This window comes from Scyliorhinus torazame, chromosome 12 (assembly GCF_047496885.1).
Source record: "Scyliorhinus torazame isolate Kashiwa2021f chromosome 12, sScyTor2.1, whole genome shotgun sequence".
Lineage (NCBI taxonomy): Eukaryota > Metazoa > Chordata > Chondrichthyes > Carcharhiniformes > Scyliorhinidae > Scyliorhinus > Scyliorhinus torazame.
In genome coordinates, this window is record NC_092718.1 from 168677476 (window position 1) to 168695018 (window position 17543).

The window sequence follows — 17543 nt, forward strand, 5'->3', positions numbered from 1 at the left end:
AAATGTAAAATTTTAACAAGATATTAATAGATTTAGTGAATGGATAAAACTGTGGCAAAGAGATTTCAATGTATGGTAATCTACCTTGGACTTAAAAAGAAATTGAACAGGATACTTTCGAAATATGTAAAGCTACATACAGTAGAGGCCTAAAGATACTTGACGGTCCAGGCATACAGACGATTACGACGTCATGGACAGGTATCGAAAATAATCAAAAAAGCTCATGAAATGCTGGCCTTTATACCTAGAGGACTATTAGTAGGGGCAAGAATATGTTGAACTTGTACAAGGCACTAGTTCAATGTCAGCTGGAGCATTGCATAGAGTTGTGGACACCATACTTTAAGAAGGATGCGAAGGCAGTGCAGAAAACAAGAATGGTTCCAGGGTTGGGGAACTTCAGTTATAATCTTTATTATTGTCACAAGTAGGCTTACATTATCACTGCAATGAAGTTACTGATTGGAGAAGTTGGAACTGTTTTGCTTGGAAAAATGGCTGAAAGTAGATATGATAGATTCATTCAAAATCATGAGGGGTAAGGACAGAGTAGAAAGGTAACAGAGGAGATAGACAAGAATTATTCCAGGGATAAATGACAGTAGATATGAGGATAGATTGGAAAGGTTGGATCGGTTTTCCTTCTGGAAAATAAAGTTGAGAGGAGACTTGATAGAGGTATTCAAGATGTTGAGGGGTATTGATAAGAGTATAGGTTTATTTCTAGTTTTATTCATATAGGGGCTAGTTGAATGCATATAGTTAATATGCAAAAATATTATAAGCGCCTTGACTGTGGGAACCCAATCATTTTCTCATATAATGAATTAATCATTGCATTCTATTGCATTCAGTATTGTTCTCGGTCCAATCAACTAATCAATTTTAGCTAGGTCTCTGCCAAGCTGTGGAACATGGCAGATGTGAGAAAACATATCCGCCTTCAACACCATAATCCCAGCCAAGCTCATATCAAAGCTCCAAAACCTAGGACTTGGCTCCCCACTCTGCAACTGGATCCTCGATTTTCTGACCAACAGACCAAAATCAGTAAGAATGAACAACAACACCTCCTCCACAATAGTCCTCAACACCGGCACCCCGCAAGGCTGCGTATTTAGCCCCCTACTCTACTCCCTGTACACACACGACTGCGTGACAAAACTTGGTTCCAACTCCATCTACAAATTTGCTGACGATACGACCATAGTGGGCCGGATCTCGAATAATGATGAATCCAAATACAGGAGGGAGATAGAGAACCTAGTGGAGTGGTGTAGCGACAACAATCTCTCCCTCAATGCCAGCAAAATTAAAGAGCTGGTAATTGACTTCAGGAAGCAAAGTACTGTACACACCCCTGTCAGCATCAACGGGGCCGAGGTGGAGATGGTTAGCAGTTTCAAATTCCATGGGGTGCACATCTCCAAAAATCTGTCCTGGTCCACCCACGTCGACGCTACCACCAAGAAAGCACAACAGCGCCTATACTTCCTCAGGAAACTAAGGAAATTCGGCATGTCCACATTGACTCTTACCAACTTTTACAGATGCACCATAGAAAGCATCCCATCAGGCTGCATCACAGCCTGGTATGGCAACTGCTCGGCCCAGGACCACAAGAAACTTTGGAGAGTCGTGAACACCGCCCAGTCCATCACAGGAACCTGCCTCCCATCCATTGACTCCATCTACACCTCCCGCTGCCTGGGGAAAGCAGGCAGTATAATCAAAGATCCCTCCCACCCGGCTTACTCACTCTTCCAACTTCTTCCATCGGGCAGGAGATACAGAAGTCTGAAAACACGCACGAACAGACTCAAAAACAGCTTCCTCCCCACTGTCACCAGACTCCTAAATGACCCTCTTATGGGCTGATTTCATTAACACTACACCCTGTATGCTTCCTCCGATGCCAGTGCTTATGTAGTTACATTGTATATGTTGTGTTGCCCTATTATGTATTTTCTTTTATTCCCTTTTCTTCTCATGTACTTAATGATTCTGTTGAGCTGCTCGCAGAAAAATACTTTTCACTGTACCTCGATACACGTGACAATAAACAAATCCAATCCAGTACATTTCCTAAGACTATGCATGCAAGCACTATGCTAGTTTTGAAAGGCACCAGTCAATCTTAAGTAATGTCCAATGTTTGATTAGCAAGTTATCCTCTAAGTAACAGACATTAATTTGAACAAAATACAGGGTCTCCGCTGAGACTTAGAAGCCAATGAACGTAAATGAGGGGTTAAACCAGAGATACAAATTCCATAGAACCTCATGGTCAAGGTCCTTAGTTCCTGAATTCTTGAATCATCTATCTGTTTTTGTGTTCAAGTGATTTTCTTTTGTGCTTAATGCTTTTGCCCTGTGCTTGACTTTTTATGTACTGTTTGATATTCTGTTTCTAAGTTTTTATTCAGTCCTCATTCAAGTGTATACCAGTGAGTAATTAACAATAAAGTAGTATTATTGACACCTCCCACCAACTGAATCACCGATTCTTATTGGAAGATAAAATAAGAGTCTCAACAGGTATGGACAGTGTTAACACTGTTCCCTCTCAAGATGTACATCAAAACTAAATGACACAGAGTCCAAATAATAGGCAGAAAGATGCGAGGAACTTCCTGAAAGGGTGGCAGAGGCAGGTTTGATCAATGTAATCAAAAGGGAACTGGATTGCTTTATGAAAATAATGTGTCAGGTTACCAGGAATAAGGCAGGGAGTGAGAGGATGTAGAATATTCTTTCAACGAGCCAGTGCAGACTCATTGGGTCGAATGGCCTCCTTCTGTATTGTAAAGGTTCTGAGATAGGGTACCACTGTTCCCACTTGTCAAAAGATCAAGAACGGTAAAAGGTAGATTTAAAATAATTGGTAAAAGAAGCAAAAATGAAATGAGAAAAAACTTGTCCACACAAGTAGTTAAGGGCAGCACGGTAGCATAGTGGTTAGCACAATTGCTTCACAGCTCCAGAGTCCCAGGTTCGATTCCCGGCTTGGGTCACTGTCTGTGCAGAGTCTGCCCTTTCTCCCTGTGTGTGCGTGGGTTTCCTCCGGGTGCTCCGGTTTCCTCCCACAGTCCAAAGATGTGCAGTTTAGGTGGATTGGCCATGCTGAATTGCCCTTAAGTGTCCAAAATTTCCCTTAGTGTTGGGTGAGGTTACTGGGTTATGGGATAGGGTGGGGGGTGTGGGCTTGGGTAGGGTGCTCTTTCCAAGAGCCGGTGGAGACATGATGGGCTGAATGGCCTCCTTCTGAACTGTAAATTCTCTGAACGGAGGTCTGGAATGCATTGTCTGGGAGTGTGGTAGAAGCAGGTTAAAACAAAGCAATTTAAAGCAAATTTGACTGTAATCGGAAAAGAAAGACTGTGCAGGGTTATGGGGACAATGAATGGCACCAGGCGAATTGCTCATTCAGAGAGCCGATGCAGACACTAAGCCAAAAAGCATCCTCCTGCGCTGTAACAATTCTGAAATTGTTTTCACAGAATCCGTACAGTGCAGGGGCCCATCACATCCACCCTTGAAAGAGCAGGCTAACCTAGGACCACTATCTCACAATATCCCCTTAACCCCACATAAACTTTGGACACAAAGGCAATTTAGCATGGTCAATCCACCTAACCTGCACATCTTTGGACTGTGGGAGCGTCCGGAGGAAATCCATGCAGACATGGGGGGGGGGGGGGGGGGGGAAAGAGGGGGCTCCAGATCGGTGGCCTGACCTATTTGAGGAATGAGATGTGGAGAGAATCCGGCTTCTATCTGGGACCCTCAGCAAATGAATCAAAATGTTGTTGTCCAGCCAGCTCCTGCAAGGCAAGAGGAAACCCCCCCACCCACGCTCATTCGTTCGTCCTGCGTCGCGGTTACCATAGAGACCGAGAACCGCCGGGATCTCTGATTGGTCGACCGAAATGTCAATCTGAAAGCCGTCGCGTCATTTCCGCTGTCAGGTTCGGTTGCCCCCGCCCCGCGCGCCGTCTCCCTCCCCTCCCCCTCCTGTGAATAAAAGTATTGACCGGAGAGCGGCTCACCATTTTCGGACCTTCTCGATCGCTGCCATCACCTTTTTGATGTCATCTTTGGCCCGGCTGCGCGTCTCCGCCCTCACTGACCGGCCCGACATCTTTTCATCCGCGATTTCGCTCCAAATTAAAACTTTATCTTCTTGGCCGACCAGCACAGCTCTCGGATTCCCCTCCCCCCGCCCCCACCGAGCCCGACTCTGCACCTGCGCCGTGCGTCAGCCTGACGTCGATCTGAGCACGTGCCTGGCGACGTCATCAGGAACTTCCTGCAGGGTGAATGGAGGAAGGCTGGGCTTAATAAGGTCAGCAAATGTGTCAGGGAGCTTCAGGGGAGGGGGAGGGGGAGTAGAAAAATTGAACGTAGGACTTGAGGAGGCCACTCAGCTCCATGCCATTCAATAAGCATGGTGGTTAGTGCTGCTGCCTCAGAGCGCCAGGGACCCGGGGTTGAGTCCGGCGTTGGATGTGTGTGTGTGGAGTTTGCACGATCTCCCCGTGTCTGTGGGTTTCCTCCAGGTGCTCCAGTTTCCTCCCACAGACAAAGATGTGCAGGTCAGGTGGGGTTACAGGGACAGGACAGGGGAGTGGACCTAGGTAGAGTGCGCTTTCAGCGGGTCGGTGCAGACCTGATGGGCCAAATGGCCTCCTACTGCACTGTAGGGATTCTATAAAGATCATGTCTGAATTGATCTGGCTCAATTCCATATTTTTGTCTGGTCTGCTCCCCCCCCCCCCCCCCCCCCCCAATAGCTCTTCACTCTCTTGTCTATCAAAAACCTAACTCAACCTTGAATAAATTCAACGACTCAGCCCCTTCCCAGCCTCCCTGAACAGGTGCCGGAATGTGGTGACTATGGGCTTTTCACAGTAACTTCATTTGAAGCCTACTTGTGACAATAAGCAATTTTCATTTCATTACTGTTTTCCAGAGAAGGGAATTAACACAGACTAACCACCCTTTAAGAGTAAAAATGTATCCTCATTACACCAATACGAAAGCAAAGTACCGCAGATGCTGGAAATCTGCAAAGAAACCAGAAAATGCTAGAAATATTCAGCACATAGACAGCATCTGCAGAGAGAAACAGACGTCCTTTTCAGATCTCTGAACTTTTAACAGAACTGCTCAAATGCTCGTGTGAAAGCAAATAATGTTTTCTTTGGGGTAAACAATGTTTTTGACCTGCTATGTTAAGTCTGTTTGTCTCTCTGCAGACCTGCTGCGGGTCCCCAGCGTTTTGTGTTACATGGGGAGGCAGTGGCATAGAGGTATTTTCTCTTGACTCATCATCCAGAGACCCAGGGTAAAGCTCTAGGGATCTGGATTTGATTCCCACCATAGCAGATGGTGAAATCTGAATTGAAAAAAACATTGATATTTAAAGTCTAATGATTACCAATGATTGTTGTTCAAAAACCCATCTGGCTAATGTCCTTGAGGAAAGGACATCTGGCTCTTACCTGGTCTGGCCTACACGTGACTCCAGATCCCTGGCAATTGGTTGACTCTTAAATGCTATCGGAGATGGGCAATAAATGTCGGCCCAGCCAGCAACGCCCACATCCGAATAAAAAAAAAAGTTAATGTTTTTCCATTGAAACAGTTATTGATGAATACTTCAAATCAATCGCCATTAAGTACATAAGAACTAGGAGCAAGAGTAGGCAATTCAGCCCTGGAGCCCAATATGATTGGGGCTGATCTCCTCCGCCTCAACTCCAGCTTTCCTGCCAGTTCTCCATAACCCTTAACCCATTACTAATTAAACAATCTGTCATATCTCCTCCTTAACTTTACTCAATGTGCAGTCATCCACTACATATTCCCCCACCCCCACGCGAAGGAAATTCAGTTTACCGATCAGTTGAGCAATAAAGCTTTAAACTTACAGAAGAATCCAACTTGGCCATTGTCCTTTTCCCAGGACATTTGGTGACAGCTTGAGCTGTCAATCAAGGGACATGGGCGGGTCCTCCAGGAAACGGCCGCTGTCGTAGGCTGAAAGCACAAGGATGTGAATGGCTGGAAGTCATGTTCATCATATGCCCTTGACGTCTGATTGGTGCAGGCCCCTGCCCCGCCCCTCTGGCGGCCTCGGGAAGATGGCGCTGGTGTTTGCAGCTCGATGCGTGAGGACCGGTCGGCACTGGGAGACGGGGGACTGGGCGAGGAGGTCGGTGGTGGTTGGCGACGGCCGGAGAGACGACGGGAATCCGGGGGACGAAGCGGCGGCGGCTGGTGCTGAGACGGAAACCAAGTGGCGGCCGCCGCCGCCGCCCCCGGCCGGGCAGCTGGAGCTGCGGCTGTCTCCCGGCAGAGGAGAGGAGGGGGAGATCGGCCTGCTCTGGCCGGGCCCCGCCACGCCGCAGTTGTGCCGCGGACCCGTTTCTCCGGGCGGGCCGCCGGTGGCTGGAAGCAGAGCACCGTCGCCGCCGGGGAGGGAGTCCCGCCCCTGGCCCACAGCACTCGCTGACCTTCTGCCGCACCAGGCGCACGTCGAGGGAGGAGGGCCAGCGAGTCACTCATCCATGCAGGGGAGGGAGGACAACTGCCGCCCGCGCCTCGGGAGTTCCCGGCCTTGCAAATGGCTGAGGCCGGCACCGCTCCGGGGCGGCGGGTCAGCCTGGCCGCCTGTCCGCCAGGCCCGGAGCTACGGCCACTTTCGGGGCGGCGGATTCCGGGGCAAGAATGGCACTCTCCCCCTGCTGCCCAGCAACATCGTGTACTATGACATTTTGAAAATCTCGCCCAGTGCCACCCAGAGCCAGATCAAGTCGGCCTACTACAAGCAGTCCCTCCTGTACCACCCCGACAAGAACGCGGGCAGCGAGGAGGCCGCGCTGCGCTTCACCCAGATCAATGAGGCCTACTCGGTGCTGGGCAGCGTTAACCTGCGCAAGAAGTACGACCGAGGCATCCTGACCCCCGCCGACCTGCAAAGCGGCAAGAGGCCCGCGGAGAAAGCCCACGCCGCGCGGACGCAGCCCCCGCAGGCGTGGAGCTCATCGGAGAATTCGGAAACTGGCAAGTCGAGGTTCAACTTCGACGAGTTCTTCAAGGCTCACTACGGGGAGCAGTTAGCCAGAGAGCAGACCCAGCGCTGGAGACGGATGCAGGAGCGCAGGAGCAGGGAGAGTCTGGAGAAAAAGTGGCATTTCCACAAACTGGTCGAGGTGGCTGTGACTGTTATGCTTGTGGCAGGGTTTTGCTTGCTGTTCAGTATCAAAAGCAAATAAATGAATACGAGGTTTCCCTCGGGAGCTGAAACTTTGAATGTCATTCTGAATTCGTGGTGCTGTTTTGACACTCCGGATAACGTGGGCGCGTTCTCGGAGCCGGACTTTACAGAATATTTGCAGTAATTCTTGCAAATGCAGCATTGTAGTCAGCCACAAGGAAGCTTTTACTGCTGCAGTCATGTCACTGTAACATAATAAAAAGGTAAAACAAAACTGGCACTTTTGGAAATTTGAAGTAAAAATAGAAAATGCTGGAAATATGGAAACGGTCAATCAGCATCTGTTTAACATCTGTACTCTGAACAGACACTGACCTGCTGTGTATTTCCAGCATTCCCCAATCTTCATGAAACTTTACCTTTTGTTTCTGATTCTATGGTTGATCACACATTATAGAGTTAATTTTAGTCTGTTTGGCATGCTTGCTGAATCTTCGGATCTGTAGTTTGTGCTGAGGTAGCAGATAATATTGGTCCCTAAAATGATTTTAAATGCTAGAAAATATTCATATCAGATGGCGAAGGCTTATGCTGCATTTATACTGCAAGTGTAGCATCTGCAAAGCAGCTTACACTAGGTTCTGGTGACAATTCCGAGTCTTGCCGAGAGTAAGATTCCATTCACTTCTCTCAGGATTCAGATCTGGCCATGATTTAACAACATTGCAGTTGTAGTGTATATGCAGTTTGTTATCGTCTAGCCTATAGTCTGCCTGCATCCTAATTCTCAGCAATCTTGTTCACCCATCACCTCTATGCACATTAGCTCCTACTCCAGCAATGCAACTCCATTACCCCCCCCCCCCTTGCACTTTTCTATCTTTAACCCACTTCATCGCTGCACAATTTTTTTTACTTCCAATTTTAGTCTCTTGCATATCCCTGATTTCATTGCATCACCAGTAGTGCCTTCTGCTGAGTAGGCCCTGAACTTTGGAATTCCCTCATCTCCAACTATACTCTTTTTAAAACGCTCCTTAAATCTCTGATCAACCTTTGCCTAAACTGTCCTAATATCTTGAGGTTTGAGGTCAAATATTGTACCTGTAGGATAAGACTTGATTCAATGATTCCTCCTTGCCTGCCTCTACTACATTCTCCCTATCTTGCAATCAGTAACACACTCCTGATTCTACACTTGTATTTCTACATGGTATGACTGTGTGCCTGGAGTAAACTAGCCAGACATTAGCCTTCCCTTATGTGCTGTGATGTCTCTAACTTGTGTCCCAGCTAAATGACTCTGTGCTCGAGTGACACAAAGCATTAGGACAGTCTGTCGACAAATTCTCACATTCAATGTCCCAACACACTGCACTCTTGCACCCAGTGACTGCCATCATGTGCTGTAAGAGTAAGGTGCTGAATTGCCCTTTCTTAGGTGCTAGTATTGGTGTATTCTGAAATGGACTTCAACCTTTTGACTCGAGTATAAAGTTCATCTGAATACTTAACACTATATTGTTATCCAATAAGCCCCAATACAACATTCCGATACATCCCACAGCAACATTATCTGGCATCAGGCTTTTGTTAGAGAATGAGATAATACATTGCTTGTGGTTTTTGTGATGGGTGATGAACTGATGGTAGCAATGGATAGCTTTATAATAATTCAAATTCAGTATATTCCTAAACTGATCCAAATTGTGCCCTATGTTGAGGACAGAATTTGATGAATAACTAGAATTAATGATCCGTTTCACAATTGAACAGCATCCACAAACTCCCAGTTTGGTCTTCAATACGAAAGGGGACTGTAGTCCTCGTGGAATCATATCTCAGTAAGACTTAGCAAATTAAGGAGTGCAAAAAAGCAGATTGGATTGGGTGGGTGGTGGAAAGTAAATCTCAGCCATTATTGTCAGGTCACACAGTAGCATTAACAATACAGCAAATCAAACTGGGAAGGGAAGAGGGAGTGGTGACTGAGGGGGAAGATCCTTTTGAGGTAGGAAATTGTCACCCTGGACCTTTCATTGGATTCTAGCTCTGCATTCCACCTTGGCCTAGTCACTAAATTGATGTATTGCAGTAAATTTAACCTTGATTTATTGAGCCATTTTATCTGAACTGGATTTAATTTTCAAGGTTGCTGTTGTGTATTGAGTGTGATTACTGTGTCCACAGACAGTGCCCTTTTAACCTTGATATGTATTGGGAAAACCAAAGTGAACCTGCAAAGGAATATGGTGTCTTTTATTGTAATAAAAATGTTATCAGGAATTCCAAACTGGACTTTATGTAACATATATAGTCACCTCTTGCCAAAACCATCACCATCCAATGTACTGTAAGATTAGTTTTAGTTGCTTGTTTTCCTTTTCTGGTTTGTCTGTTTGAATTTTGTAGGCTGCCTGTTCATAATGCTGTTCCTTGGTCGGTGGATAAATCCTAAATCAGCGCTAAAACCCATTGTCAGCAATACGGAATACATGAGAAACAATGGAAACGTGGGTTTTTACCCTTTTACATGTGGTTTTTGACTCCTCCCCTTTACCCGTTACAAATTTAAATTGTCGTGGTACTTTGATAAAAAATATTGCCTTCCTACAGGAATCAAATTATTGTATACAATAGGTGGGATCCAAGGTAAAATGTGTTTCCAATAGGGAAATCATTGGCATTTTTTCAGTGATCGTTTCACATGCTGTGCAATGCATTTTGGAAACAGCTAACAACTAATTCATTGTGAACAAGAAACATGTCATCACTGTTTATGTCCCACTAAAATTAAATACTGGTCTTTCAGAAACGAACAAGGGACATAAAGTCTACTAAATGCAATTAAGTATTGATTATGCCGGGGAGGCATGGTGGTGCAGTGGTTAGCATTGCTGTCCCATGGCGCCGATGACCGGGTTCGATCCCGGCCCTGGGTCATTGTCCATGTGGAGTTTACACATTCTCCCCATGTCTGCGTGGGTCTCACCCCCACAACCCAAAAATGTGCAGTCGGTGGATTGGCTATGCTGAATTGCCCCTTAATTGGAAAAACAATAATTGGGTACTCAATCAATATTTTTTTAAAATAAATTTAATGTCAGTGAACAATGGTCCGCAGTAACTGACTTAATTAGTTATGTGGTAAGCACCACTCTATTTTTTTGCAAGCTGGTCCAAATGAATATATTTCCTCTAAGTAATTACTAATTCACTAGTTAAAATGTATAATGTCAGGTGGGATAAATAGAGCTGCTATTGTACAGTGGGTCAAGGAACACCTGTCATGTCTCTGGAACAAACTATATCTCTGGTTAAGTAACACTCCTAATACAAATAAATTAAATTGTGTTCTGGTGAACAATGTATATTGAATTAAATTATCTGGAATGTTGTACATAACTTGATTCTGATCCCCTTGTACGGTTGTGCCTTGAGCAGTGTAAAGACCAGTTGTTGAGATTTTATATTTAATACCTGTATAGATACATGATGGGATTATTAAAATATGAGAATGTAAAATAAATCTTTCTTGCCGTACCAGGTTGTTGGTTCACCCATCTATTGGGTGCTATTTATATCTATAGCCATTTATATTGTGCAGTATGCATCCTCGGCCATTACTTTGCAGCCAGTCAATGCACCTACTTCTCATTGAATGTGTTATTTGACTGAGAGTCTGACTTTAAGCCAATGATTGTTCGCCTACCTCTGTGAGCAAGCTTTCGTCTCAACATCTCAGAATCACAGTGTGGAAGAGGCCCATTGAGTCTGCGCCAACGTGAAAAATACCTGACCTACCTACCTAATCACATTTACCAGAACTTGGCTCATAGATTGTTCATAGTGTGCCAGAAATTGGGAGGGAATTTGTATGCTGCTGAACACGTGTGCACTAGCCACCTCCAAATTTGTTTCAAGTCCAGAGCAACATGCTTACTCGTTTCAGGGGAAGGGGTGATCTTCCCAGCCCCATAGATGCAGAAAGATCTACTGTCATGAAGCTGGGACAAACTGTTGGAATGTGGTTATAAGGCTAGCTACAATGCTGGGACCATTAGACTATAAGAGCTGGGAGGTTATACTGGAACTATATGAAGCACTAGTAAAGCCACAGCTGAAGTACTGCCTGCAGTTTTGATCACCCAATATAGGATAATGTGATTGGACGAAGAGAGTATAGGAGAGATTCAGAGGACCATGCTTTTAGTGGAGGGTACAGAAAAGAAAAATTGAATGCTTTGGGTTATTTTCTTTGGAACAGAGGAGGCTGAGGGGTGATTACATTGCAGTATATAAAATTGAGGGGTTTAGAGAGTGGATAGAAAAATTCTTCTTGGATGAGGGACTCGAATCAGGGACCATAGTTTCAGTAGGAGGTTTGAGGGGATTTTCTCAATGAAGCAGCTTAACGATTTTTAATTCTCATGTGTTCAAATTCCTCCATATCTTCATCCTTCCCTTTCTCATTAACTCGTCTAGCCCAAACCCTTCCAAGACCTCCGATCACACTCCAATTATGACCTTTGCGCATCCCAATTTTAATAGTTCTGCCATTGGAAGCCATGCTTTCAGCTGCCAGGCCTGAGAGTCTGGAATTCTCTCTCTAAACCATTCTGTCTACACCTGTCTTAAAAACCTACCTCTGTGAGCAAGCTTTCTGTCTCAGTATCTCAGAATCAGTGTGGAAGAGGCCATTGAGTCTGTGCCGACATGAAAAACAGCTGACGTACCTACCTAATCACATTTACCAGAACCTGACTCCTAGCTTAAATGTTATAACGTGCCAAGTGCTCATCCACATACTTTTTAAACAATGTGAGTAAACCTGGTTCTATCACCCTCCCAAGGCAGTGCATTCCAGACCATCACCCTCTGGGTAAACCTCCTGCCACTCACCTTGAACTAGTGTCCCCTTGTGACTGACCCTTCAACTCCGGGTACAGCTGCCCCCAATCTACCCTGTCCATACCTCATAATCTTGCACACCTTGTACAGGTTGCCCCTCAGTCTTCCCTGCTCCAATGAAAATAGATCAAGCCCATCAAACCTCTCTTCATAACTGAAATGTTCCACCCATGGAAACATTCTGGTGAATCTACTCTGCACCCCTCAGTGCAATTACATTCTTCCTATAATATGGCAACCAGAACTGCGCACTTTACTCCAGCTGTGGCCTCACCAAAGTTCTATACTCCAACATGACCTCCCTGCTTTTGTATTCTGTGCCCCAATTGATAAAAGGCACATGCCTTTTTCACCACCCTATTAACCTACTTTTCTGCCTTGAGATCGATGGACAAACATGCCAAAGGTCCCTTTGTTCCTCAGAACCTCCTAATGTCGGCCATTCATTGAATACTTGTCCACCTACTCGGTGTCTCACCCCTTACCTTTCAGGGTTAAATTCCATCTGCCTATTTGACCATCCCATCCATATCTTCCTGGAACCCAAGACACTCCACCTTGCTGTTAGCCACCGGCCAATCTTGGTGTCATTGTTGCTAACTTTTGATTGGCTCTTAAATGTTGCCCGTTGTCTCTTTACTTAATTTGCTCTAGAGTCGCCAGGTATCTTTATGATACCGCCACGAGGTTCAAGTTCAAGTACTGATCAATAACTCAACACACCAATTAGTAAGATTCAAATCAAAACACATTTATTATACACAGTAAATCACTACTCATGCATAAACTCTACTTAGACTATTCCTATCACTGAAAGGTCTATACGTAGCTTCGGAATTGGCCCACCAGGTCAGGGGAACAAATGGCCTTTCGTTCGATCCGAGTCTGCAGGATTCAAAAGCTGATATGGACTGGTAGCTAGGAGCGCCTATCTCGTAGCGTGCGTTGACTGGAGACTTACTTGGTTGATGCGGCAGCTTGGGCAGTTCACTCTCAAGGGTTGATTCGAGTTGCTGAGTGACCCTGCCAAGAAGGACGATTTGAACTTGGGGACTCTATACTCCCCAGGGGCTTCCCGCCGTTCGGGGCGGACCCCGTACCTGGTTCCAAGTGATTGGACTACGTTCCTATCATTTGGATCGATTTCTCCAATACTGGAGTCGTTCCCTAATCGCTGGGCGGTCCCTAGGTGTCCGTTGGCCTTCCTTTGTCTTGGCTCCTGTTGGCGCCGAGGAGTCTGGCTTGGCCTTATTCACCTTAAATGTTTCGATTGTTCCCGGGCATCGCTCATTAGTATGCAGATGGCTGTGAGTTTCAGTACTGTCTGGGCTTTTGCAAGTTCTAATACACAGGATTTCTGCACTTGCTAGTTTTTGCCTGTGTTGGCTGAATTTCCCTGCAGCCTTTGCGGACCTCCATTTTAAGTCAGGAAGTGGCCAACCCAGGTGGCTACATCATCTCCAAACTTACTGATCCTAGCCCCACATAGTTATTTATGTTGTTTATATAAATTACAAATAATAGGGGACCCAGCACAGATCCCTCTGTATGTCACTGCACTGGCTTCTGGTCACTAAAGCAGCCTTCTGTCATCACCCTCCTACAACTAAACCAATTTTGAATCCGCCTTTTCAAATTACCCTGTATCCCATGTGCTTTTGCTGTCTGTATAAGTCTCCCATGTGGGACCTTGTCGAAGGCTTTGCTGAAATCCATATAAACTAAATTGCAATACCCTCATCCACACCTGGTCACCTCAAAAAATGCAATCAAATTTGTTAGGTATAACCTTCCTCTGACAAAGCCACGCTGACAATCAGATTTGTTAGGCAATGTCTCACTCTGACAAGGCCATGTTGACTATTCCTGATCAAACCTTTCCTCGCCAAGTGGAGACATTTTCTCCTTCAGAATTTTTTCCAATAGTTTCCCTGCCACTGACATGAGACTCGCTGGTCTGTAGTTCCTTGGCTTATCGCTACAACCTTCTTTAAATAATGGAACCACGTTAGCTGATCTCCAGTCCTTTGGCACCTCCTCCGTAGCCAGAGAGGAATTTAAAATTTGTGTCGGAACCCTAGCAATCTCTTTCCTCACCTCCCATAGCAGCCTGGAACACAATTCATCTGAACTGGAGATTTGTCCACTTTTAAGCCTGCCAGCACCTGCAATACCTTGTTACTCTCTGTCAATTTGCTCAAGAACCTCACAAGAACCCTGAGTTCCATACATACACCCTCATTCTCTTGGGTGAAAATGGATGTATTTTTTCAACACCCTACCGATGCCCTCTAACTCCAGCCACAGATTTCCCCCTTGGTCCCGAGTGGGCACTACTCTTTCCCTCATAACCCTCTTCCCATTGATATACTTTTAGAATATCTTGGGATTTGCCCTACTTTTACCAACCACAGTTTTCTCATAACCCCTCTTTGCTCTCCTAATTGCTTTCTTCAGCTCCACTCTGCACTTTCTGTACTCCGCTAATGCCTCCGGTGATTTGCTGCCCTTGTGCTTGCTAAAATGTACATCTCTTTTCCTTCTCATCGTATCCTGAATATCCCTGGTCATCCATCATTTTCTGGGCTTGTTACTCCTTGCTATCATCCTGGAGAGAACATGTTGGGCCTGTACCCTCACCATTTCCTTTTTGAATGCTCCCACTGCTCTTCTGTAAATTTCCCCACAAGTAGCTGCTCCCATTCTACCAAAGAACAAATAGAAGTACAGCACAGGAATAGGCCCTTCGACTCTCCAAGCCTGTGCCGACCATGCTGACCGTCTAAACTAAAATCTTCTACACTTCCTGGGTCCGTATCCCTCTATTCCCATCCTATTCATGTATTTGTCAAGATGCCCCTTAAATGTCACTATCGTCTCTGCTTCCACCACCACCTCCGGCAGTGAGTTCCAGGCACCCACTAACCTCTGTGTAAAAAAAAAAAAAAAAAAAACTTGCCTCGTACATCTCCAAACCTCGCACCTTAAACCTATGTCCCCATGTAATTGACCCCTCTACCCTGGGAAAAAGTCTCTGACTATCCACTCTGTCTATGCCCCTCATAATTTTGTGGACCTCTATCAGGTCGCCCCTCAATCTCCGTCGTTCCAGTGAGAACAAACCGAGTTTATTCAACCGCTCCTCATAGCTAATGCCCTCCATACCAGGCAACATTCTGGTAAATCTCTTCTGCACCCTCTCTAAAGCATCCACATCCTTCTGGTAGTTTGGTAACCAGAATTGAACACTATACTCCCAAGTTGGCCTAACTAAGGTTCTATACAGCTGCGACATGACTTGCCAATTCTTGTACTCAATGCCCCAGCCAATGAAGGCAAGCATGCCGTATGCCTTCTTGACTACCTTCTCCACCTGTGTTGCCCCTTTCAGTGACCTGTGGACCTGTACACCTAGATCTCTCTGACTTTCAATACTCTTGAGGGTTCTACCATGGAGGTATATTCCCCGCATTAGAGCTTCCAAAATGCATTACCTCACATTTGTCCGGATTAAACTCCATCTCCCATCTCTCCGTCCAAGTCTCCAAATGATCTAAATCCTGCTGTATCTTCTGACAGTCCTCATCGCTATCTGCAATTCCACCAACCTTTGTGTCGTCTGCAAACTTACTAATCAGACCAGTTACATTTTCCTCCAAATCATTTATATATACTGCAGAACACCACGGGTCACAGCCCTCCAATCAGAAAAGCACCCTTCCATTGCTATTCACTGCCTTCTATGACCTAGGTAGTTCTGCATCCATCTTGCTAGCTCACCCCTGATCCCATGTGACTTCACCTTTTGTACTAGTCTGCCATGAGGGACCTTGTCAAAGGCCTTACTGAAGTCCATTTTCGTGACCCCTTTTAGCCCTCCTGACTCCTTGCTTAAGTTCCTTCCTACTTTCCTTTTATGCCACACAGGCTTTCTCTGTTCCCAGCCTTCTAGCCCTGACAAATGCCTCCTTTTTCTTTTTGACGCGGCCTACAATATCTCTCGTTATCCAAGGTTCCCGAAAATTGCCGTATTTATCCTTCCTCACAGGAACATGCCGGTCCTGAATTCCTTTCAACTGACATTTGAAAGCCTCCCACATGTCAGATGTTGATTTGCCCTCAAACATCCGCTCCAAATCTAGGTTCTTCAGTTCCTGCCTAATGTTATAATTAGCCTTCCCCCAATTTAGCACATTCACCCTAGGACCAGTCTTATCCTTGTCCACCAGCACTTTAAAATCTACTGAATTGTGGTCACTGTTCCCGAAATGCTCCCCTCCTGATACATCTACCACCTGGCTGGGCTCATTCCCCAATACCAGGTCCAGTACAGCCCCTTCCCTAGTTGGACTATCTACATTCTGTTTTAAGAAGCCTTCCTGGATGCTCCTTACAAAATTTACCCCATCCAAGCCCCAAGCACTAACTGAGTCCCAGTCAATATTGGGGAAGTTGAAGCCTCCCATCACAACAACCCTGTTGCTTTTACTTCTTTCCAAAATCTGTCTACCTATCTGCTCCTCTATCTCCCGTTGGCTGTTGGGAGGCCTGTAGTAAACCCCCAACATTGTGACTGCACCCTTCTTATTCCTGATCTCTACCCATATAGCCTCGCTGTCCTCTGAGGTGTCCTACCATAGTACAGATATGATATTCTCCCTAACCAGTAGCGCAACTCCGCCACCCCTTTTGCATCCCCCTCTATCCCGCCTGAAACATCTAAATGCTCTAAGCTGGTTTAGCACACTAGGCTAAATCGCTGGCTTTTAAAGCAGACCAAGGCAGGCCAGCAGCATGGTTCGATTCCTGTACCAGGTGCCGGAATGTGGCGACTAGGGGCTTTTCACAGTAACTTCATTGAAGCCTACTCGTGACAAGAAGCGATTTTCATTTCATGTGCTCCTGTTTAAAGTTTTGGGCAGCACGGTAGCACAAGTGATTAGCACTGTGGCTTCACAGCGCCAGGGTCCCAGGTTCGATTCCCCGCTGGGTCACTGTCTGTGCGGAGTTTGCACGTTCTCCCCGTGTGTGCGTGGGTTTCCTCCGGGTGCTCCGGTTTCCTCCCACAGTCCAAAGACGTGCAGGTTAGGTGGATTGGCCATGCTAAATTACCCGTAGTGTCCATAAGGGTTGGGAGGGGTTATTGGGTTGCGGGGATAAGGTGGAAGTGAGGGATTAATGTGGGTCGGTGCAGACTCGATGGGCCGAATGGCCTCCTTCTGCACTGTATGTTCTATGTAATCTATGTAAATCCTGGAACGTTTAGCTGCCAATCCTGTCCTTCCCTCAACCAGGTCTCTGTAATGGCAACAATACCTTGGCCAATTCCTGACTTATTTGACTAAAATCCGCTCTTGTCAATCCAAAACTTTTTTTTTTTTTTTTGTTGCAACTTATCTGTTTCTTT

The 17543-nt window shown here is 45.8% G+C and overlaps 2 protein-coding genes and 1 long non-coding RNA gene across 4 annotated transcripts in view; 2 read left to right on the top strand and 1 right to left on the bottom strand.

The window, feature by feature from the left end:
* LOC140386728 (B-cell CLL/lymphoma 7 protein family member B-like) overlaps positions 1-4205 on the bottom strand; it is a 34265-nt gene extending 30060 nt beyond the window's left edge. For both annotated transcript variants that reach the window (XM_072469346.1, XM_072469345.1), the window contains exon 1: positions 4053-4205. In XM_072469346.1, coding sequence (XP_072325447.1) covers positions 4053-4144 — 92 coding nt within the window. In that variant the 5' untranslated portion in view covers positions 4145-4205. The remainder of the gene's footprint in view (positions 1-4052) is intronic.
* Positions 4206-4218: 13 nt separating this feature from the next.
* The window catches only part of LOC140386729 (uncharacterized), an 87637-nt gene continuing 74312 nt past the window's right edge, over positions 4219-17543 (top strand). Inside the window, exon 1 of the long non-coding RNA XR_011933660.1 lies at positions 4219-4348. This is a non-coding gene — a long non-coding RNA (uncharacterized lncRNA). The remainder of the gene's footprint in view (positions 4349-17543) is intronic.
* LOC140386726 (uncharacterized) lies at positions 6124-10768 on the top strand. Its single transcript, XM_072469343.1, has one exon. The coding sequence runs from the start codon at positions 6150-6152 to the stop codon at positions 7281-7283; it is 1134 nt and encodes a 377-aa protein (XP_072325444.1). The 5' UTR covers positions 6124-6149; the 3' UTR covers positions 7284-10768.

Excerpts from the sequence above, each read along its gene's own strand:
- LOC140386726 (XM_072469343.1), top strand. The coding sequence starts at position 6,150 with ATGGCGCTGGTGTTTGCAGCTCGATGCGTGAGGACCGGTCGGCACTGG.